Source organism: Tachysurus vachellii, chromosome 6 (assembly GCF_030014155.1).
Source record: "Tachysurus vachellii isolate PV-2020 chromosome 6, HZAU_Pvac_v1, whole genome shotgun sequence".
NCBI lineage: Eukaryota > Metazoa > Chordata > Actinopteri > Siluriformes > Bagridae > Tachysurus > Tachysurus vachellii.
In genome coordinates, this window is record NC_083465.1 from 7,645,864 (window position 1) to 7,671,280 (window position 25,417).

Here is a 25,417-nt window from a genome sequence, read left to right on the forward strand (position 1 = left end):
ATGGACTTTTGTCTCTGTCATTGTCACTGAAGCACCTACAGTACACTCCCTAAAGGCCAACACAGGGAATGAAGAGAAGCTTCTACCAACAGGTCATTTGCTTGGACTTTTATGAATAACCCCTATACCACCTACTTTATACCTAAAATTTATTAATATTTCGAAAAAAAAAAAGAAAAACAAAAACGTCATAAGGTTTTATTTATTATTGGGGTAACAGTCTAAGATGATGTCAATGTTTATTTGCACATAATTTTATAATCACTCACGTTAGTAAAGTCCTCTGCTCAATTTGTATAATTAAAACAAATCCTAACATATTATTATTCTAAAGAAATTGTAGTATGAAAAAATATATATATGTAGAGATCTACCAGCTCCAGTTGGAGTCTGCTATACTATAGAGGAGATGTGAACTCCATGTGATCCTTTGCATCAATACAACATTTGTCAGACTGTATATTTATAATCACACCCTCTGGTGTCACCCATATGAGGACGGGTTCCCCTTTGAGTCTGGTTCCTCTCAAGGTTTTTTCCTTTACCATCTAAGGGAGTTTTTCCTCCACACTGCTGACTGAGTCACCTCAGACTTGCTCACTGGGGATAAATACATACACATTGTAAACTAAATATATCTAATATTGATCTTGAATATTGTATTCTATTAATCTTTATATTATTCTTTATGATAACCTTTTGTTCTATGTTTATGTTCTGTAAAGCTGCTTTGAGACAATGTCAATTGTAAAAAGCGCTACACAAATAAATTTGAATGGAATTGAACTGAATTAATATTATATATGTTGAAATAGTATTTTTAAAAAATAATGTACAAAAATAACATGGCTGACCATGCGTTCTTGCCTCAGCTCTCTAACCTGGATATGCGAAGAAAAGAATTTCACTGTGTTATTATGCATTTTATTATGTGACAAATAAAGGCTTCTTATTTAAATCTGAAAGGAGCAAATAAACCGAGAAATTTCAACTTCGATAAATTAACGTAAATGACATTTAATACACTTTTACTAAAAAGAATTATTATTATTATTATTATTATTATTATTATTATTATTATTATTATTATTATTATTATTATCCTTTCGTGTGAACTGATAAGAGCGTTTCATAAAATCACCTTCGCGTAAACGGGACTAAAGGAGGTGGAGCTTCCAGAGGTACTGGGAATGTTATGGGAAAGCGGTATCACGAGTCGGCTGGACTGAAATTTGTCGGGATTGTGGACGGATTTGATTGACCCTTGTTCAAAATATATCATAACGAACAAAAGTTTCTACGCTAGTAAACTACTTGGATTCCATCTACTAATGTTGACGGTAAGGACATTTTTTATTTAACAGAATTCTAGCTAGAGGCAGCAGCATCCTGCTACGAGCAAGTGTTTAAATTAGCTTTGTGCCGTCATTGTTTTCGGTTGCTTTCAATGTAGAAATGTTTTATGAAACAAGAAAATACAAGTGGAGAGAACGATAACGCTGTTGGGAAACTGTTATTGTTGTGTTATTCACACACCCCCCCCCTCCTCTTTTGCCTAATATTAACTGCTGTACAGGCTAGCCTACTTTTTGTGATGCTCTAAGTAGGCTACGTTGTTTGATTTGGTCTCTTTCTTTCTAGAAACGAGAAGACCGTTGTGTTTGTGCTCTAGTAGCATTTCTGACAAGCCATAAAAATGAATTACTGTGCTTATGACCGAGTTCAGACACGAGCGGACGTTGACTAGCTAAGTCTTTTGTAGGCTAAAATAAAGAAACTACAGGCCTTTCACCTTATTGTTAGTGTGTGCTCCTGTTCTAAAAATATTCTTTCTCTCATGATTCACGCGATAACATCCAGCCAGGCAAAATACAGCCACATGGATTTAAGGAATTGTTTTTTTCCGAACTGAAAAAATATAATTATTATATCTGTCTCTCTGGGGCGGTTGACGTAACCTCTGTTACATTGACTGTAGTATCTCTGTTACATTGACTGTAGTATTTCTGTTACATTGACTGTAGTATTTCTGATTCATTGACTGTAGTATTTCTGATTCACTGACTGTAGTATTTCTGTTACATTGACTGTAGTATTTCTGTTACATTGACTGTAGTATTTCTGTTACATTGACTGTAGTATTTCTGATTCATTGACTGTAGTATTTCTGTTACATTGACTAGTATTTCTGATTCATTGACTGAAGCATTTGGTAATGCATGTGTTAGGGCGATATTAGCTTCTTAATACAGATATACCAAAATACCAGATATACCACTTTTTAAACATGATAAACGATCTCAAATGGAGGGCACATTTCAAGTAAATACTATGTTACCCACTCTTGCGTAATCAATGCTTGGAGATTGTCAGAATTTGTGGGTATTTGTGGGTATTTGTCCACGTGAGTCTTGAGGATGGGGAGTTTCCTGGCCATGGACACAATATTTTGAGGTTTTGTTCCCCAAGCCACCTAGATATTACTTATGCGATATGGCATGGTGCACCATCATGCTGGAAAAAGCATTTATTCCACCTGTCTGTTTTTGGATTGTTGGGAGAATTTACTTTTGGAGTATGTTTTTGTACCCTTTATTCATGTCTGTGTTTTTAGGAAAAATTGTGAGTGAGACTACTCCCTCGAATGAGAAGCGACCCCACACAGGAATGGTCTCAAGATGCTTTACTTTAAGCTTGACACGGGATGATGAATGTAGGAATGCACTCAGTAATAAATCGAGTCTCACAACATTCGGAACAAAATTTAATTGAAGAAACATTAGGATTAAAAAAACCAAAACATATTTCTGCACCATAATCACTGCAAAACAATAAGCATTTTGTCTGTATAATGCAAAGATAATTAAAAAAGGGTGCAAAAATATACATTAGGTTCTGTACCTTAAAAATAAATATGTGTATACATTCTTTCAAATGTGAGTACTTCTGAGCTTTTTTAGTGTTATGTTGTATTTAACCACATTTTTCTGATGTATACTTTGAGTTAGTGTTTGCAATAAGGAGTTATCAGTCTTTCACAAGTGCAGATCTTGCAGGAATGTGATCACATGACCAGTGTGCACTCTGTATATTTTAAATCTATGAAACATGTATACACAGCTTCAAATGGAGAAAGAATATTTCAAGAATTCATGTATGGAAATTGAGTGTGTATATGTCCATGTAGAATTATTTTCTAGACTATTTTCAAAACTAGGATTAGGGATGCATTTTATATTTGTATTTGTGTATTACTCTTAGGGATGGGCGATATGGCTGAAAACTGTATCACGATATCAGTGTTTCATATCGGTTGATATTAATTATTGATATTTTTTATGAACCATTTAAAATAAGGACCAGAAGAAAAATATATTACATTTAAACATTTTTATTTTAAACTTAACTTTCCTCTGATCATAATCCCCTCAGTTATTAAGACAGAAATGTCAACAACCATGGAAAACTCAAATAAATAAAATACAATTAAAAGTAAACATAAGTCTAATGTCACAATAAACACTTAATTATCTCTTAACATTTAAGGTGCAAAATGAAAGAAAATGTAAGAAATGCTTAATAAAATGTAATAAAATAGTGCAAAGTGTTAAATATAAACAGAGAACCCTGAGAATTTAGTGCAAGTTTAGTTCTAGGACGTTCACTAGCTGTTCACCTTCTGGTGAATAAAGTGTTTTAAAATATGTGCAGTGTTTTGTAAACATAAATAAAACTGAGGTAGACTGAGATACATCTGTAATATAAAAAACAAATCTGATACAGTACAGTAACATTGTTTGAAATATAAAACCTGCAGAAATATTAAAAAGTAGCTGACTTTTTCTCTTTTATTTACAATTTCCTCGCTTGCTGCGGCGCTAATTTTCTGCTTATCAGTCGCCGGTTACTGAAGAGGAATCCAGCAGACCAGCACCAGACAACGATATGGTGCAACCAAACATGATACTGTTACATGATTGGCTGTTAGCATGTCACTCCCTACGTTGCTAGGTTACCAGAGAGCAAGTGCTTTTGTTAATGCAACCAAACTTGCTTTGCAACCTCTGTTTTCTTCCGACGAAGAATAAAATGTCTGATCAAGAACTTAAAAGAACGGTAATAAAAATTACATTTCCTTTTTTCTGAAAATAAAAAAAAAAGAATAAAAAATATTGAATATTTTATCGAACACATTTTATATTGATATCGATCACGTGTATATCACGATACATATCGTTATCGTTTTATCACCCTGCCCTAATTACTCTTCAAGATATTTATAATTGTCCATCACATTTTCCTTCTTGGACATTGACTGTGACTGACAGTGCTTCCGAATACAAACACACCTTAGTATGCAAATGCATTGATGGCTCTGTGTGCACTATAGAGGAAATTAAATTGGTCATTGGAACTGAGAGGAGTAATTGCTGACAGGGTTGTAGTTCATGGGACATATCAAATGCCATTGTTAACAGACCTTGTCTGTTTGAAATTTAGTGGACATTATATTTTCATACAATTGAAAAAAATGAAAAGTGTATTACATGTGTATCAACAAATTATTACATATAATTACGTACATGTAAATACAATTTGTAAAAATAAATAGAGGAACTAAGGACAACCAGATAATATGTTATTACAGCTAAGTGTGCAAATCACATTGTTGTTGACCCTTCACAGGGTCACCACAACAGATCGTTGATCTGCATATTTGTTTTTGGCAGAGTTTTTATGCCGGATTCCTGTCCTGAAACAAACCTCCCATTTTATCTGGGCTTGGGACCAGCATTGAGAGTTAATCATATACTCTACCAGGGCATAAGAAGTATTAAAACATACCAGTATATATCTGTTTTTTTATATTATTTAGTTATTTCCTGGCATAAAATGCTCCACCCATTTAAACATATTGATAATTATTCTTCCAAATTTGTCATTCTCTCACCATACTGTTAGGACTCAGCCCGGACTTTGGTCACGTGCATCTGTTTACGTTTCTCGTCATGTGTCTGCCCCGCCTTCGTCTGCTCCTCCCTGTCGTCACACCTGATCCTTATTGTGTCATTGTCTTTTTGTATTTAACTGTGCCGTGTTTCCTCGTGCAGCGCGGCATCTACTGTGGTTATGTCCTGTTTCTAGTCTGCGTCATGTTTCGTGTTTTCTGTTATTAAACCCTGTTTATTTTAGCTATCCTGCGTTTGGGTCCGCTCTGTTCCGTGTTCATGACACATACAAATTAGTGAGCTTCTATTAATTGTTGGCAATTACAGACTTGAAACAGCTGTGAGGTAAAAACTAGGATTCCTGGTAAATGTTTACATCATATGAGAATTAACTGATGGTTAAGAATATCTCAACACAAGTAGTGGTCATAGCCCACTCCCATGTATCCTGTTTGACATTCCACAGTGCCGTAGGTTCCCTCCGTAAGCACGACAGTTCGGATCTCAACTGCTTTGACTCTCGTCACCTTGAACAGGAAGGCAATCTTTCTTAACCTCTTATCAGAGGTTGGGAGGCCTCTCTTGTGCCACTACAATGAGAGCAATGTCTTGTTTCACCAAATAGAGTGCAGAGTAGAGTTTTTGGGGCAGAGAGTTTTTATGCATTGTTGACAAATGGGTTACCATTGTCCCTGCTTATTTTGTCTGAAATTTCCCATCTTGGAATTATTTTGTATAGGTTAGGCACATTAGATGCTCTACTGCATCGTTTACTGCCTGTAGGGCTTGCACACAAATGACACGAATATTCATTTTCTCAAAAACTGCTGCTTCAGTGTTTTTAAATCTTTTTGTCAGATCTTTATAACTTCTTGACCACATCCTGACGGATGGCAGCCCATTCTTGCATAATCAATGCTTCGAGATCGTCAGAATTTGTAGGTTTTTGTTTGTCCACCTTCCTCTTGAGGATGGGGATTTTTCTGGCCATGGACCCAATATTTTAATGTTTTGTTCCCCAAGTCACTTAGTTATCACTTTTGCCATATGGCATGGTGTTCCATCATGCTTGAAAAAGCATTTTCTGCCACCAGTCTGTTTTTGGATTGTTGGGAGAAGTTGCTCTTGGAGTATGTTTTTGTACCATCCTTTATTCATGGCTGTGTTTTTAGGCAAAATTTTCAGTGAGTCCACTCCCTCGGCTGAGAAGTGACCCCACACATGAATGGTCTCAAGATGCTTTACTTTTAGCTTGACACGGGACTGATAATAGCACTCATCTTTTCTTCTCTCAACGAGCTTTTTTCCGGATGAATCTGAAAGGGGATCCACCAGAGAAAATGACTTCATCCCGGTCCTCAGCAGTCAAATCCCTGTACCTTTTGCAGAATATCAGTCTGTCCCTGATGTTTTTCCTGAAGAGAAGTGGCTTTGTTGTGGCTCTTCTTGACACCAGGCCAGTCTCACTGTTTGTGCAGGTGCCTGCTGCACAGCTTGTGTTAGCAGTTTCCATGCATGAATTGCATGCTGCTCAATGAGAGTTAGCTTTCTAGTGTCCCAGGGGATGCACACTTGCTTCACCTTTGCAGCTATTTCTGGTTTAGGTCCATTCGGGAAGCTGTTTCTTAGATGTGCTTCGTAGGCTGTAATGTGATCAACTGTCATATCTGCACGTTTATCTAGTCCACTGTGAGCATCATGGACCTCCATCAAACGGTTTAAATACTGAGTCACTGTTTCCTTATCCTGTTGGTTTCACATCGCAATCTTAGTCCTATCCTTTCTTCCCGGTAAGGCTTCAACACCTGACTCACTTAGTTGAGTCACAAACGTGTTGTAGTCAGCATTGTCTGCATGATCAGCTCTCACGTGGAGCATTGTCATGTTTGTTTTAGGACAATTATTTTTTATCCTCGAAATGTCTGCTTCCAGTTTTGTTCCCATCAAATGCCTTAGTTCATGTGATGTGGGTTAAAATTCTCTAAAAAACTTAATCAGTTTTATGTTGAACCTTTGTCCACCAACCTTTTTGGTCTGGGAGATGTTTGTGAGCTTGTTCAATATCCTTCATTGTCCAAAGCTAATGTACTAGTACAGGTGCTCTCTCTGGCGCTAATACTTCTTTAATTGGCGCAGTAAAAATCAGGTAAAACGTTGGTGTTCACTCCTTGACTTTCATAATCATACTCATTGACAGGGGCCCACTGCTTATTGTAGAGTCAGATTTGTGTCTCTGTATCTGTGAGTGGGTCACTCGCTTTGAAACCAGTGGATTCTGGGAAGTCATCGCCCTGCGTATGTCCGTGTGCAGATAGATAGTAGAAGAAGGGGGTCAGTATGGGGGCTTCACCCTTCATGAGGGGCACCAATGCCTGATGCCGGTGCTGTTGACTCTGCTGCTGGGGTGGCCATGCTCGAGAGGAGGCCCATCTAGGTCAGGATCTTTTGAAATAGACTTAGAACACTGAAGAGAGTAAAATTGTGAGTAAATTGTGAGCCTACTGTTAGCGCCTTTGATAATGTACCTTGATAATGATCAGTTATCAGCAGACATGATAGTAGGTAGCTAGATACTGAGGCTAAATTTTTTCTGTGTTAATGGTAAAATAACGTTGACAAATCCATGAGCATTAACAGTAAAGCAACGTCCGCCATTGTTGATGTTGTTTGCCGCTGCTGCACTAAAGTTGCTGTGTAACGTGACACATATTCAGTGACGTCATACTCGGCACTGTGATGGCTCTCTAGCTGATGGAAAGGCAAACCGGTTCTTAGAAGGTTCGCCAGTGGAACCAACTTTGAACCAGCACCAGTGCTAGCTCTGAACCAGCACCCGGTTCTTTCCGGTGGAAATGGGGTATTAGTGGCCTCCTTTACTGCTTCTGCTTTACTCATGTTAAATGGCAGCCAATTTGGCTTCTTTTTTATCTCTTTTTCCTTGTGGAAATGGGTGGAGAAAATTGTCAGGAGTGCTGTGTGACAGAAAAGTGTCAGCAAGAATCAAAGTGTGTAGAAGGCAGTAGTGAGACCAGCTGTGCTGTATGGGTTAAAGACTATAGCAGTAAGGAAAAGACACAAGACAGAGATGGAGGAAGGAGAGCTATTTTAACAGATAATAACTAACACAAAAATAACACTCTATCTGGCTTTATATGACTTTATTACAAATTGTGAGCTAGGGAGACAAGTTGGTTCACAGTGCTTCTTCATGTGCAACTGTGGAGGTGGTTGTAGTTAAGCAGCAGCTCCTCCTTCAATCAAGTATTGTGCATCAGGAACAATCTGTCCTCAGGAAAATATGCTTTTCAAGCATTTACTCTTCAGGTTCCATTCACTATCAGTGAAATGCACACTTAAACTTGTGTACGGCTTACATGTGAGAGTCGACCAGATGTCTGTGGTTATCGCAAAATATGAGACAGTTGTAAAATAAGAGATGAAGCTCTTTTTTCCATTGTTTTTTGACACTTTGAATAAAGTTTGTGAATTGCAGCCTTCGTAAAAAAATTGTGTCCCAGGACAACATTCTCCACAACATTAAGTGGAAGCATTTCTTTCACAATGTAGTATGCTATTGCTCAGGTCATGTCATTGTATCCCATAAGGCATTTCTGTAGAGTATCACTCCATCGTGATCTGCTAGTGGGTTGTTTGTTGATTTGTGGTAGATGAAGACAGACAACATGCTGTATATTCCAAAGTGTGAAAGCGGTTAAGGTGGCATCTTCCGTTAGCTCAAGTCGTCTGATCTCCAAGGTAAATAATACACTTTATAGTAAAACCAGTTTATTTTTTTAACATTCTCTTTTATAACTATGTTTTTATACAATATTTGTCATTTATAAATACAGGTACTGTACAGTTTTCATATTCAAAACACATAAACAAAACAACTGGAGTGGAATTTTGTGAGCTGGAACGGATTAATGGGATTTCAGTTAATTTAAATGGGGAAAATTGCTTTGAGATACGAGCAATTTGAGATACAAGCAAGGTCACGGAATGAATTAAACTTGTATCTCGAGGTATTACTGTATTCCAAACTGGAAACTTTACAGGAATTTATGAGAATTTAAGGTAATTATTTGGAAATATAGTGAAATTTATATAAACTGTATTTGTTTGGTCATAAGCATACATGCATGCAAGGTAATACAAATTTTAAAAATGATGTCTTGACTGATTTAATTGTAAGTAGAACTTTAAGTGGTTCTTTCATTGAGTAACACAAAAGCATAACAAACATTATTATGCTCTTAATAAACATAATAAACTTAATAATTGTAATAAACATATTTCCCTATGATTGCTGTAAAATGAAAGCATCCCCCACCCTTGCCCTTCTAAAAAATTCCCAATCAAAATGTAAAATCAAAAATAAAAAAAGCATTTTTTCTCAAGCTTATTAGGTAACAGAAAACTGGCAGAAAGAGCATCACAGCTTGAGCTAGCTACATGATAGCTAGCCTCATAAATTTAATGAAATAGTGCTAGCTTAAATTTAGATATCTGATTTACTGGCTAGCTACTGTATAAACACATTTTGGTATTTGCTAGTTAAACTATAATACCATAGATCAAATATATTTATCCAAGTTTTATAATCAAAACTTACTTGACTTGAAGTAGTCCTTGGGCTCCAATGCAGCAAGTGTGGCTTCTGTGGTAGTCAAGGCCTGGAAAATGGAGGGGTATCCCCCCCTTAAGTGATATATGGAGGATTTCTTTTTAACTTAAGGGGGGAGTGAGTGTGTGTGAGTGAGGGTCATCAAATTATCTGTGCATGTGTTAACACTCCTAATGTACTGCTTATTAAGAGTTAGTAAGGTAGTTATTAAGTTTATGTACTGGGTACAATTAAGAATTTAGAATAAGGTAATGCAGAATAAGGCATTAATGTACTAATAAATAGCCAATATTCTATTAATATTCATGCTAATAAGCAACTAGTTAAATGACCCTAAAATAAAGTGTTACTGTGCATGTTATGGAAGAATGCAAGTATATGCAGGGGGTGTGGCCTCAATGGCACTCCAACAATTAAATTTTGTTGTTTTAAACGAAATTATGCTGCAAGATTTTTTTAACTACATTTAAGTTCCTTGTTATAGGCAACTCTGCATTTTTTTTTTTTAAATTCCCAGTTTATTTCCATATATTCCCGTTAATTCCCATATATTCCCGTTAATTCCCAGGCCATCCTTAAAAATATTCTTCTATGCTTGTCACAATTTTTTTGACTGCAATTCACACTCAGCGGTAATTCAGCAAAAATATTCTCCAAATGCACCACGTGAAACATGGATTTGGTCTTCCGACCTTTAGGATCAGTTGATTTTGATGCAAGGGAGAAAACAAAGACAGAACTGAAGACGGAGAGTGCCCCGCGGGGTGGGGCGCTGTGCTCATTCTCTCCGTCACTCCGTCAGTAGCCTGCTTCACTCACAAAACCCAATTACAGATCAAATAAGGCTTTGGCGGGACAAAAAAATAGTTTTGGCGGCCGCCAAAAAATTTTCAATTTAGGAAAAACCCTGCCTAGTCTTGAGTGGAAACAAGTGACCAGTATTGGCCCAGCTTAAGCCTCGCCCACTTCCTATGCACCAACCTCATCAACATCCTCTGCAAATATGTTAATAAGGAGGAGTTCTGAAGATTGAAACCCCAACCAAAAAAGAAAGAAAAATGGATCACTGTAAAGCATCATCTTAACAGTTCTTGGAGCACTTGAATGTTGTTCATGGTAATTGAATGGAACTATAGTTTTCTGTAACAGTATTTGTGTATTTTGTATTTATTTCCCTTTATTTTCCACCCTTCCACCCAATAAAGTTTAGGCTCAAGATTGTTTTTGCTTTAACCTATGGCAATATGAAAGGTACTGGCCGTGTTAGATAATAAAAGGAAGTAATTTTTGACCTTCCTTAAAAACAACACTTATTAGTAGCATTGTTCCAAGAAATACATTTATTTGATAAGGAACACAAAAAGCTGTTTGGGTTGGTTATATTTATTTTTTTACAAGAAGCAGGGACAATGCCACCCCAAGAGTGTCCTTACTTAGGCCAAGAAAGCAACTAACATAAACCACTGATTTTCAAACATCTTTCTCACTGACTCCAGATCAATAACCCAAAAAATTGGTTGATACTACAGGTCACCGGAAATCACTTGCTATTTCCCAATTCTGCACTTTACCTGCACAATCCAGCAGCAGGACAGGAACTTGGAAGACTTGGGTAAAAGAAGAGGAGTTGGATTTTTCCCTGACTTGGACTTGCTGACAATTGTATGTATTTACCTACTGGGGCAGCTACTGGTAGTAAGAAGTAGTCATGAAGCAAGACTTTATTCTGTTCTGGCACTCAGGAGGTGGAATAAACTGTCTGCTTATCCGAACTATTCTTGGGTCACGGGGAGCCTATGCCTATCTCAGGTGTCATTAGGCATCAAGGCAGGATACACCCTGGACGGAGTGCCAACCCATCGCAGGGCATTTTTATATATATGTAAAAAATAAAATTATTTTGATGGCATCCTTACTCTGTAACCTAGTGAACCTATGTTAATGTATTTATTGAAACAGACTTCAAAGCACTTTTGTACAACACTCTTGATAAGGGTGTCTGCTTACTGTATAATGCTTAACTACCCTATACTGTATGCTTCTCCTTTACCTTCTCCATACTTCACTCTTTTCCTACTTCATATAATTTTACAAGAAAATTTCCCCACATGGCCCCTGTTCTTCAACTGGTTGGATTTCATTGTGTCCTTTAATGCTGACCCAAACAATCTTAAGTCAAATCCATTTTCATGCCACTTGTACCCCCTGGCAGAGGACCCCAATCTCCAGCCCATAGTTGCACCTCTGTGCTGGAGTTTGGATGAAGCGGTCCCATGGGAGCACCATTCCTCTCCACATCACATGTCTAACAAATTTGCTCTTCTTAATGAAGCACCTGCTGAGCGATCTAAAAGTGCTCTGGTTATAGGAGACTCTAACTTAAAGCATTTTATATTAGCTAGGATTTTAGGGGCTCCAGCAGCACTGGTTAGGTGTTGTCTGGGTGCCATGGTGGTGGACATAGCAGGTAACCTTAGGGTCTAGGCAAGCATAGGTTCTCTAAGGTAGTTTTCCATGTAGGAGCTAATGATATACGCCTTTATAGTAATATCATAGAGGTGTTTACAATATAGAGAATATAATATAGAATTGTATAAACTAATGAACGTAATGACATTATTTCTGATCAGGGGGCAATTCACCTTTTGTGGAGATTGTTTTCTGTCTCGCCGCTTTTGTTCCACTTCTATGCACTCCACTTCTATTGTTCCACTATTGTTTCCACATTGTTCCACTTCTATGCACTCTCTGAATTGTTGCTTTGACAGGGGCATAGCAGACAGCATGCTGTGGCTCTGAGCACTGAGCAAGACCTACTCAGTTCGTATGATTATTATTTAGGATGCTTTTGGTCTGGTTACATTCCTCCCTGACCACTCCAGATTATTCATCTGGCTTTCTGCCCATAGTTTTCAACCTTTTTATCCCATTGGATAGTTAGTACTCATTTTCACTATGTTTTGAGCACTTCCCTGTAGCAAGAAAAAATATCCGTTGTATTGAGAGGAGTGCCTAGAGTTCAAATTGATTGTTAGCTTTGAAGAAATAGTAAACATACCTCAAAATCTACAATCTGGGGTATTTACAGACTAAAAATTGGGGGCCAGGCATAACAGCCTAATCAGATCAACAAGGCCTAGATAGTGGGTTTCACTAGACTACTTGTACACCTGGAAATGGATTATTTGTGTTGTCACTGTGGTGTTAGGACAGATGACACATGCAATATCCATTTTACATTTTGTCGTTTTATCAGTGGAAGTTCAAGAAAGAGCATTTGTTCAGTCCTTATATGCGTTTGTAAAAAACAGTGTAATATTTCATCTTTGCATTTTCTTTAACATAAATTTGTTGTTCTTTTTTTTAATGAATTAAGAAACCAAGTAATTGATTTTCAGTTCCTGGATGAATGTGTGCAGGTCATCATTTTAACTACACAAGCCACACATGATAGTCTGTTGAAATTTATCTCCTGCTTGATTGAAATAAAAGTCTGCACTCACACTTGCCTTTTGCAGCTAAGATTGCACAAGTCTGTGCTTAGTGCCCTCAATGTTTTCAGACATTACTTTTGCCTGTTCAATAACATACTGTACCTTATAAATGCTCATCTGATTTGTTTTATGGAAATTGTTTTTATATTTTATGGAAACTGTTACTCTGTTTCTAAATATTAATGCACTTATCTTTTTTCTATATTTTGCAGATTCAACTTCACCAGGTTATGCACTATATTAGCTCATCTTTCTGCAAAGAGCGCTGCCTGTCTAAGCCTCATCAGCCATTCATATTACCCACAGTCTGTCATTGACCTAGACAATATGGACTTAAGCTAAAGGTTGGCCCTTTACTACATCGAAGCTTTTCATTTGCCCTTTGCTATCTTTGAAACTTAGAAAGAAGATCTAGCCATTAAGACCTATTACAATGTAATTATTAGGGTACTTGTGTTCCTGCCCTTGGCACCAGCTGCAAACATGGTTTCATTCTAAGCAAGGATCTGGTATAGACAAGACAATTCTGAACGCAGTGACTTCAGGTCTCCTCTAAAGTTATGCAGTCTTCAGAGGAGTTGTTCAACAGGAAACCGAGATCTTTGACTGCAAACAAAGAAACTCCAGCTACCAGCCTGCAGTACAAGCCTAATGGAGAAGGAGAAGTCAACAGCACATTTAGTATGCCTAAAATGGGGGTGCGTGCCAGGATATCAGACTGGCCACCGAAAAAGGGGTGTGAGAATCTATGTGGATCAAACTATGAGAGAGATATTAAGGCCTTTCAAAATGGACAAAGACACCAAAGCACAGAGATCACTGATGGGAATGAAGCACAATTGGAACTTGATCACCCTGACATGAAATATTCACTGAGTGACCTCCTGAATCAGTCTTCTTTAGAGGGACTTTATCCTATTCGACAGCGAAGCAACAGTGATGTGACTATCAGTGATATAGATGCTGAGGACATTATACATCAGAAAGCTGTCAACCCCAACACTGGTGCCTCTTTGCATCGGGAGTATGGCAGCACTTCCTCTATTGACCAACAAGGTCTAGGTGGGGATGGACTCCTTGCACGGTTAAAGGGTTGCAGAGTAGATAAATTGGATCATCTGAACACACACCCAACTTGTTTTCCAGATCTGCGTTACAATAGTGCTTTCTCATCTAGTTTGCAGACTGCAGCTCAGATAGCACGTGGAGAGATTATTTGTATCTCAGGCTACAACTACATAGGCAGTTCCCTTCTCTACAGTCAAGAAAGGGAGAAGTCCTTCACACATCGGCTCAAGGCAGAGTCATCTGAGACATCTTTCTTCCGGAAGTTGAGAACTATTAAAAGCGAGCATGATGGTCTCCGGTTCACATTAGAGCAAGAGGAACGGCGGTCTCTAGGCATCCCTAAATGCTTTGCTCACTATGATGTGCAGAGTGCACTCTTTAATGTTAGTGATGCTGTGGCAAATCAAGTCAGCCTTGGTCATAGAAAGAACACTACCACTGGTGCCTCAGCTGCTTCACAGTATCAAGTCCCATTCACTGCCGCAGCTTGTGGAAATTCAGTATGTGGGACTACACCAATGTTTGAGTCTTCACTGGGCAGTCATGAAGAGTTGAACCCTAAACAGAATCTTGAGACAGATGAAGGTGATGGAAAGAGCAATGAGCTAGTGTTAAGCTGCCCACATTTCCGGAATGAGATTGGTGGTGAGGGTGAAAGGAAGATTTCTCTGTCTAGGGCAAACAGTGCCAACTACAGTGCAGGAGAAAGCTGCTCTTTTGAGTCTTCATTAAGCTCTCACTGCACCAATGCTGGTGTATCTGTGCTGGAGGTACCTCGTGAAAACCAACCAGTCCATCGTGAAAAAGTGAAGCGATACATAATTGAGCACATTGACTTGGGGGCATACTATTACCATAAATATTTCTTTGGAAAAGGTAAGCACTGCTTGCTCTTATTATTGTTGTTATTGTTATTATTATTATTATTATTATTATTATTATTATTATTTAATAGGAAAAATAAAACTTAAGTGAGAGTTCCATACCGGATCGGTCGAGGCCTGGATTAACGACGGTCACCGGCATTGTCGACCTACAGGGTGCCAGCAGAAAATTGGCTACTGTTGGTTGAGGAAGGAGAGGAGAGAGAAGGGTTCGTAGACAGAGAGAGAGAAGAGGAAAGACAGGAGTATAGGACTGAGAATAGGGACGCTTAACGTTGGCACAATAAAAGGGAAAGGTAGAGAGCTGGCACGCATGATGGAGAGAAGGAAGGTAGATATACTCTTTGTGCAGGAGACCAGGTGGAAGGGGAGCAAAGTACATAGTATTGGAGGGGGATACAAACAGATTTATTAAGTTGTGGATAGGACGAGAAATGGGGTAGAAGTGATCCTGAAGGATCAGTTTTTGAGGAATGTTTTAGAGGTGAAAAGAGTGTCAGAATTTGAAGTTAGAAATTGAAGGGGTAATGTTGAATGTCATCAGTGGTTATGCTCCACAAGTAGCCTGTGAGTTAGAAGAGAAGGAGAGATTCTGGAGTGAGTTAGATGAGGTGATGGAGAGTATTCCCAGATGGGAGAGAGTAGTGATTGGAGCAGAGTTCAACTGGCATGTTGGTGAGGGAAACAGAGGTGATGAGGAGGTTATGTTCAGGTTTAGTGTTCATGAAAGGAACCTAGAAAGATAAATGGTGGTGGAATTTGCTAAGTGGATGGAAATGGCTGTAGTTAACACTTATTAGTAACATAGAGTTTCATATAATAGTGGTGGTAAGCGTATGCAGGTAGACAACATTCTATATAGCCAAGGCAATCTGAGAGAGATTAGTGAGTGCAAAGTGGTGGTAGGAGAGAGTGTAGCCCAGACAGCATCGGATGATGATATGCATGATGTCTCTGGTGGTCAGGGAAAAACAAAGAGGAGAGGAAAGTTAGGAAAGAAGACCAAGTGGTGAAATTTGAATGAACAATGTCACGAGGAATTCAGACAGAAGCTGACACAGGCTTTAGGTGATCTTGAAGAGCTTCCAGATGACAGGGACATGAAAGCAGAAGTAATCAGGGAGACAGGTAGGAGGGTGCTAGGTGTGTAATCTGGAAGGAATAAAGAAGGTAAGGAAACATGGTGGTGAAACAAGGAAATACAGGACAGCATAACAAGGCCAAACAAAAATCATACTATGAGTTGTATGCCAGGTTGCCTGGAAGGTGAGAAGAACTTGTACAAGTTAGTGAGACAGAGATTGGAAGGATGTACAACAGATAAGGGTGATTAAAGATAGAGATGGAATGGTACTGACCACCTGTAGAGGTAGAGATGAAGGTAGCAGAGATGAGGATGTTCAGGTTATCTTCAGGAGTGATGAGGATTGACAGGATTAGGAATGAGCATATCCGAGGGACAGCTCAGGTTGGCTGTTTTGGGGACTGAGTGGTTAGATTGAGATGGTTTGGTCATGTTGGAGATGGAGCTGCCAGGTAAGAGGTCAAGAGAAAGGTCAAAAAGGAGATATATAGATGTGTTAAATGAGAACATAAATATATTTGGTGCAAGAGCAGAGGATTCCAGGGATAGAGTTAGGTGGAAACAGGCAATTTGCTGTGGCAACCCCAAACGTGAAAAGCTGAAAGTAAAAGAATAGGAATAATAAAACTTGGCCATTGGCCATATACAGTAGTCCATACCGTAGAAAACATTGTATACCCTGTTTATTACAATAATACATTTATTTTAGTTAAGAGTTGTTTGACAAATAATCAAATATGAGTGTCTATTACATGTGGCATTGTTATTATTACAGTAAATTATTATTTTGTAAAATTTGTAATTGACATAATAGAAATATATTTATATTATTAGGAAAGCTGAATTAAAAATTTAAAAACATTTTTTCAGTGTTCAAAAGCCTTTCATTTGCATGAAGCACAAACTACAGTTTGTTTCATAATTTACTCTATTTGCTCTTATTTTCTGTATTTCATTAATTACTCTCTGTGTATATCTTCCTAAAATGCTTGGTAGTCTACCTTTATGCACCCAATAAGAGTTTGGTTATTTATTTGTCATGGAAGAATAAATTGGTTACTTTAATGTAATTTCTGATAACCTTAGACCTATACAATTGTTTTCACAACATACTTTTGAATTTATAATAAGCACTTACGAGGATGAGAAAAGCTCAAGAAGTGAATGATCTGAATATTAGTTACCATCGGGAAGCACATAGCATGGGTCCAAGTAATGCAATTTGTATGGTTTGGTGTCTGCTTGTTGGTATTGCACTATTATCTATTTTTACTATATAAATGCTAGATTTCAATACAAGATGTTCTTAGCATGTTAAAATTCATTGTTTTTCTTCTCCCATGCTGCAAATGGCATTGGCTTGCAAAATTCAATTTCCTTTTACCACAAGTAGCAAGCTTGACTCACATTGTCAATCACATATTCCAATTCCAATCTGTAGACAACTGATCTTCCCACTCAACAGTGGAGTTGTTTGTCCAATTTAGTTTACTGTTGAGATTAACACCCAAGTATTTAGTCTCAGTGTCCATTCTCTAAATGATTACCGCTGTTGGGGTAGTATTTGCACCTGCAAAAATTCACCACCTGCTCCTTGGTCTTATTCACTGATCTGGAGGCATTTCCATTGGCACCAGTCTACAAAGTCCTGGATCAGTTTTCTGTACTCTGTGTCGTCCTCCTCAGTGGTAAGGTCAACAATTGCACAGTCACCAAAGAACCTCTGCAGGTGACAGCCAGGTGTGTTCTATATAAAGTCTGCAGTATAATATGTGAGGAGGAATTAAACCATAACCATTCCCTGCAGAGCCCCGATACTGAAGATTATCAGACACACAGTTCTGAGCCCTCAATTACTGTGGACGGTTAGTAAAGTAGTGCTCTCAGCACTACTTTACTGTGGACGGTTAGTAAAGTAGTGCTCTCAGCACTACCTCTCAGCAGCACAGGTTGCAAAATGTTGAAAGCACTTGGAAAATCTAAAAACATTATTCTCACAATGCCCCCCCACACACACACATACACACACACATACACAAACACACACAAACACACACCGCTGATCTGCACAGGATTTTGAGTTCAGCTCTCACCTGGTCTGTGGTGAGGGATGTGCTGGAGCAGAGGTGTGGGGAATATGACAGAAAGTATAGAGGTAGTATAGACGGGAGGCATCTCGTCTTTTGCGGGAACTTTACTGAACAAAGTCCGTTTCCAGCATTCTCCAACGATCATCTCTCGGGCTGCTGTAGTTTGTTAAGGTAAGCAACAAAACGATCATAAACATTAAGGCAATGATGATCATTTTAACTTACATTTAGCATTGTTCAGTATCAATAATACTGCAAATATTGCAACATCCTCCCCCCGATGAACTATAGTTCATCACTCTCTACTCCTCACTAAGTATCAATAATTTCCAAAGGATACAGTAACTGTACTGGTCTTCTCAACACCGTTCCAAGGGAAGTGCTCCAGAACATGCGCGTATTAATCCATCTCTCCATGTCTGTCATGGCGTCTTGTCCTCTGCCACGAGAATGACATCTCCCACCTTCAGCACCTCTTCTGTAGTGTTTACACAATGGTGAGCATACCTTAAATTCATCAAGTAAGTCCCTGCTCCAATGAGTCCAAAATTCATTCAACAGCCTCTGACTGTATTTCCATCTCTTGTCAAGGTTTCTCGATTCTGAGCAGCTGGCTGAGGGTTAGATGCTATGGTCTTGGGTGGTAGAGATGTAAGTCTGTTACCGACCAGAAAATGAGCCGGAGTCAGTGGCTGAGGTTCATCCAATTCATTGTGAACATAAGTGAGGGGTCTTAAATTTAGCACAGCCTATACTTCAGTTAAGCTCGTGGTTAGCTCAAAATTTGATGAGGCTTTACCCAAGATTCTCTTAAGGCATGACTTTGTCGATCTCACAAGACGTTCCCAGAAACCTCCCCACCAGACTGCTCACTTGACTATGTGCTTCCAGGTTATTCCCCTTTCAGCGAAGAAGATTCTGAGATCATGCTCTTTGATTGACTTCCAAAGCTCCTTTAGATCCTGATCTGCTCATTTGAAGGTCTTCGCATTATCTGAGTATATGACCTTGCAAAGTCTCCTACTTGCTATGAACCGCTTTAGTGCCTAAAGGAAGTTCTCTGTACTTTGGCTTGAGACTAGATCCAAATGTATGGCCCTAGTGACAGCACAGGTATAAAGTGCTATGTACGCCTTACTCATTCCAATTCTGGTCTTCACCATGAGCGGTCCAGCAAAATCCACACCAGCTTTCAAATGGAGGAAATTCAATTACTCTGTCCCTTGGTAAGGGTGCGGTGGCCTGCTGAACTGGCTTAGCCTTAAACCTCTTGCAGACTGGACACCTTCCGACTATCTGCTTAACGAGCTGTCTACCCTTCAGAATTTAAAATCTGTCTCCAGTGTTGTGCTAGTTACTAAGAAATAGTAACTAGTTACATTTACTAGTTACTTCATTCAAAAAGTAACTCAATTACTTTGTTGATTACTTACACCAAAAAGTAATGCGTTACTGTTCAAAGTAACTTTTTAGTTACTTTTTTAAAGAACGTTCTTTAATGTTCTCATTATTGGATAGGACCTTCGAACCTGAAAGACACAGCTTACATTTGACTAAAAGATTTTTGTCTTTATGCTCAACTAAAGTGAAATGAGCATATTTCCACTTTGAGAAACTCGTCTTGCTCTCGCCTTGACTCGCCATTACTGCCGCCCATACATGAATAAACAGAAACGCCCATGGTGCGGTGTCTTCGTGTTTACTGTGGTTGGCATCCAACAATCCTACAATGCGTCGCTGCTGTAAACAGGCTAGTCTGTAGGCTACACTTCAGCCTAAATGAATTCATTTAAAAAAGTAACGGACAAACGCACCATATGGTAACGGTAACAGAGTTACTTTATTTAAAAAGTAATGCGTTACAGTATTAGTTACTGTCTTACTTAGTAACGCGTTACTGCCCAACACTGTCTGTCTCTGACTTGCATGAGTGTATCTCTTATACCTGAGTGCAAAACCTTCTCATGACAGCTTTGAATTAACAGTTCACAATACCTGTGTTTGGCAGGTAGTATCCTTGGGTGCTGCTCTCTAAAGGTAATATCAGACTGCTGCAGCCTTCCTTCCACCTTAATCAGGCCTTGCTCATCAATAAACTGCACTGCAACTTGGAATTTAGATCTGAGTTCTGCATTTAACTCTTCTGGAAGCTCTACATCTGCTGATACTACAAAGTTCACTGACTGGAGAAAATCAGGTCCATTCCACCACAAGTGATTATCAATCAAATTTTCTGCAGATTGTCCTCTTGTTGGCAGATCTGCTGGATTATGTTTTTCATTGCAGTGTGACCATGACTCTGGTTTAGTGAGTCTCTGAATCTCAGTCACTCGATTTGCCACAAAGGGCTTTCATTTTTGCGCTGAACTGGCAAGACTATCATTGAGTCTGTCCACATATGGAGCTGCCTTTCTCCGATTTTAAGAGCTTTTGACAGGTTCTGAGCTAGCCTGGCACCTATCAAGGCTCCCATTATCTCCAGTCGAGGAAGCATCATTTTCTTTCTTTCAGTCCCTTCTCCTTCATCAGTCTTTGAATTTGATCATAAGATACCTTCATGATAGCTGAAGACACTTGTGGGGTCTCAATTGCATCAATCTCAATTTTCTGCCATGTGTTCCACACATTTTCTAATATAATTTTTACAGTGTTACGCTTGGTCATGACAGAATTGGGGGAACCAAAGGTGTGGAGGTTCAATGTCTCTTGTCTTAGTACTGGTAGCTGCAAACTTCTCACCAGCTTTTCATGAACGGAGCTTCGTTGACTACTTCCTTCTATCAAACACCGTACAATTTTTCTCCTTCCTGGACCCTCAGTCCATGCCTTTGCTGTCTGCAGCAACACTGTGTTTGGTTCTTTTGATTTTATATTTTCTGTACTTGACACAGATGAGACCACAGTGTTTGTCTTCATGCTAGCATGACTGCAGAGTGGACATTTAACACCCTTAGCTTTACAGTATTTTGCTATGCATCCTGTGCCAAGACACACAAAACATCTGCCCAATTTTTTAAATTTCTCTGCGTGCAGCTACTGAATAATTGGGACAACTCTCTGTGTGCTGTCACAGAATACACAGTTTTTTGCAACTGTTAGACAAGCTGTGTGCAATGCAGCAGCTGATGGAGCATTCAGTCTTTTGGGTTGTGATTCACTACCTGGCACTGCTTTGCTAAATGGTTTCTGAACAGCTCCCCTTTTTTCCAGAGACGCCAATTGACCTACCATGCATGTCTTTGGACCGGGGGAGGAAACCGGAGTAGCCGGAGGAAACCCCCGAAGCATGGGGAGAACATGGAAACTCCACACACACAAGGCGGAGGCGGGAATCGAACCCCCAACCCTGGAGGTGTGAGGAGAACGTGCTAACCACTAAGCCACCGTGCCCCCCAACAGATCAAACCTATTGAAGAAAATTTTCAGTTCATTCACCCATTTCAGATTCTCCATGGCCTGGGAGTCAGCATTCCTCTGGCCTTTTGGGACTTTTAGGCCTTTTCACACTTCACTATTATTCTTTTGCAGCTGATTCTCCATCCTCCTCCTGTAGTAGGCTTTGCCCTCCCTGGTCGTCCCTGGTTGCCCTCCCCACTCAGTTCTTCTGTGTTTCCTGATTTAAAGCCCACTTTTTTTCTCCTTGGTGTCTTTATATCAGGGGTCTTGCAGGGTTTGTTGTTGGAGAAACGCTGTACAATCATGGTGGGTAACAGGCAGCAACTTGTGTGGCGCCAAGTCTTTTGGCAGGGAACTTGTGCTAATAGAAAGGTGCATGTGAGGATATTACTTTGTTTTATTCCTGGTGGATTATTCCATGAGACATCCAGACTTAGTGCCTCTGTGAAATATCTCAATAAATTGGAAGAACAGACCAGTATATTCTTGATCTGAAAGCAAAGCAGCAAACAGTTAACACAGGACAATTTGCTTCAGGCACAAGAATGGGGTATTCAGCTTTGAGAATTCTATAAGTGGGAGATAAAGCACTCATTTTGCTACCCACACAAACTCTATAACAGGGCTATTCAATTATTTTCTCATGGGGGCCATTTCATGAAAAGCATCACAAATGAGGGGCCAGAGTGATATTGTTTGCAATGTGAGTGATGACAAACAACAACATAGGAGCCCATATGTTGTATTTTTGCACTGTAAAACATGCATGTAAGCTTTCTTTTCCTACATTTAAACATGCTTGTGTTTAGAAACTGCATAGCAACAACATCAGGGCATTATAAGATGCCCAAGTAGGCTTTTTTCTACATTCAAATATGTAAATCAGAGAGCCATATTGCACGTATTTAGAATTTAACTAAATTAACTGAGACTTACACATACATAATAAAATAGTTCAAAATATGGAAATAACATTGTTTCATGCTATTTTTGTCAAATTTAAAAAAGAATGTCAGAATTATTTTTGTATTTCTATTTAGACTACAACAGCCATCTATCATCTATCTAGCCATCAATAATTGGCAAACATTTAGTCTGCCTTCTAATGAAAGAAATGACATTTTTTAGATTTCACATGAAATCTAACACAAATAATATATAGTAGTATGTTTGCAGTGAAAATTTGATTTATATTCATTTAATTTGAAATTTACTCTTTCATGGCAAACACTTTTTGTGTGTTACTGTAGGATGCAGTTCTGTTATGTTCCACTCGTTTAGACAGTAATATTTTAGTCATAATATTTGTCTTTTGATGAAAATATCTCAATTTAGTCAGTATTTTGTTATGCCGATCAAAATCAGTTTTCTCTTTAACATCCGCCGATGCGCCCCTCTAGGCTCCTATGGCCTTGAATGGGCTCAGTCTTTCCCTTACACGTTTGCCATAGAGATACACAAACAGCATGGAAGTGAGAGGGAAGAACTCATTCCCAAGAAAGGCACAGTGTCTTCCATAATTTGGAATTGGTTTGGTTTTGCGGTGTCGGAAGCAGGACAATCAACACCCCACTGCAAAGTGTTTTCGAAGTCTGTTGCTATGCTAGATGCAACGCAGAGGAAATAAATAGACATGATGCTTAAAAGGAAATCCCATTTCTTCATTTATATACAGTTGATTGGAGTTGGGGGGCACGGTGGCTTAGTGGTTAGCACGTTCGCCTCACACCTCCAGGGTCGGGGTTCGATTCCCGCCTCCGCCTTGTGTGAGTGGAGTTTGCATGTTCTCATCATGCCTCCGGGTACTCCGGTTTCCTCCCCGGTCCAAAGACATGCATGGTAGGTTGATTGGCATCTCTGGAAAAATTGTCCCTAGTGTGTGATTGTGTGAGTGAATGAGTGTGTGTGTGTGTGTGCCCTGCGAAGGGTTGCCACTCTGTCCAGGGTGTATCCTGCCTTGATGCCCAATGACGCCTGAGATAGGCACAGGTTCCCTGTGACCAGAGGTAGTTCGGATAAGCGGTAGAAGATGAATGAATGAATGAATGATTGGAGTTGTGTAACCAGGAGCTCCCGAGCAAATCATAAATTAGTTGATTATCTGAGTTCATTATAGATTCAACACCAACTCCTTCATGCTGAAGCCTTCAAATGCTCAATGATGGATATATAGCATATGTTGTTGTATAATGTTACTACTAACAATGCCCTAAAAGTTTCCCCTTTCTTCTTAATCTTTGGGTTAATTCTAGTTCAATGAAAACTATTAAGTTTAAACAGTTTTTTTTACTTCTTTTTTTTATTCAGTGATATTTAATGTAGCATTGTGAGTCCAACTTGAGGGATTTTTGATATATGCGATAATTAAGCAAACCAGAAGTGAATGTATATCTTCAATAGAAGTATGATGAACCACTCAACCTCAAATTAACATTGTTGTTTCAAGATGTTTGAGTGTTCTTGTAGTAAGAATAAATAATTTGTCAAATAGTAATTCAGCCATTTTAAATTCAACAAAGAAAGTTATTTGCTTCTTCTCCTTTAAATTGTGGCCAAGCACCCTTGAATTTGGAAATGAAAATCAAGAGACCAATTTGAGTAAAGCTTGCTTCTTGATGATTGCAATTTGTCCATAAATCACTAACAACGGTGACAGTGACTGTTCACCAAAAAGAAAGTTAAGGCAAATCTCATTTATATATGAGTAAAACTGTAATTTGTCTCCTTAATGGTAAAATATGAAGTTTGGTTGAACTAGAGCATAATAAAGTAAAAATACAATTAAGAACCACCATAGAAAGTAAACTTACTTTGCCACTTTAACCTGCAATGTTGCTCTTCTCTCAGACCAGCAGAATTACTTTGGAATGGATGAGAACCTGGGTCCTGTGGCTATCAGTGTGCGACGAGAAAAGCTTGAAGAGAAGAAGGAGAAGGAGGGGTCACTGTACAATTATCGTATTATCTTCAGGACTAGTCAGGTAACACATCCCATATTCATAGGAGTTGCGTGTATTATATGAGCAAACCCTGAGAACTAATTCATGAATTATAGCTTCATGCATAGACAGGAATTTATTTTATTTTGATGTACAACAGTTAATAATGATTAGAAACATCACCATGGTTCATCTCACCTAGAAATACCACATTTCCTCACAAAACACTTTTGCACATTCCATCAGCATCCATGTCTGAGTATGCCTCCATGTCATCCAACCCACTTATCTGTCCTCAATAGAAAGTATATTTATTCTTATTTATGACTATTCTCGTCTAAAATATAAATACAGGTCTTTCATTTGTCAGAAGAATAAGAGTATTTACCTATAATCATAAAGAATAATCACATATCTAGGCATTTGAATAACATGAGTTAGAACTTAATGGAAAAACAGATTTATAAATAGTGTAGACACACTGTTCTATTTGTCTCCAGAATCATTTATTATTTTCTTTTTTTTTAATTTTTGCAAATTTTGTAATCCTTTAAATGAACATAAAAAATGTAAATGTAAATGGACATTGGCAATTTAATTTCCAAAATGAACAATAAAATGAAATAACACCATTTGCAATTTAATTTTCTGTGTAAGCAACTAACTTCATTAATTAATTAATTCAGGTAAAACTAGTGTTTTAGGCTTTGGTGCTTTCTCCACTTCCCTTCTTATCAGTATTTGTTGCACACATCTCCTGGGTGTGTACTGTGAGTTCTGCCTGTTGGTCTATCAAGGTTTTTACTTCTCTTCATCTTAAGCAGTCCTCTGTATAGCCAGGCACACTATAATGTATAAAAATACATATTGCCACCTTGGCTTTAGT

The 25,417-nt window shown here is 38.6% G+C and overlaps 1 protein-coding gene across 3 annotated transcripts in view; it reads left to right on the forward strand.

Moving 5' to 3' along the window:
* Window positions 1–1,191: 1,191 nt before the first annotated feature.
* Window positions 1,192–25,417, forward strand: part of LOC132847061 (signal-induced proliferation-associated 1-like protein 2) — a 117,185-nt gene continuing 92,959 nt past the window's right edge. For all 3 annotated transcript variants that reach the window (XM_060871984.1, XM_060871985.1, XM_060871986.1), the window contains exons 1-3: window positions 1,192–1,340; window positions 13,283–15,014; window positions 24,440–24,573. In XM_060871984.1, coding sequence (XP_060727967.1) covers window positions 13,631–15,014; window positions 24,440–24,573 — 1,518 coding nt within the window. In that variant the 5' untranslated portion in view covers window positions 1,192–1,340; window positions 13,283–13,630. The remainder of the gene's footprint in view (window positions 1,341–13,282; window positions 15,015–24,439; window positions 24,574–25,417) is intronic.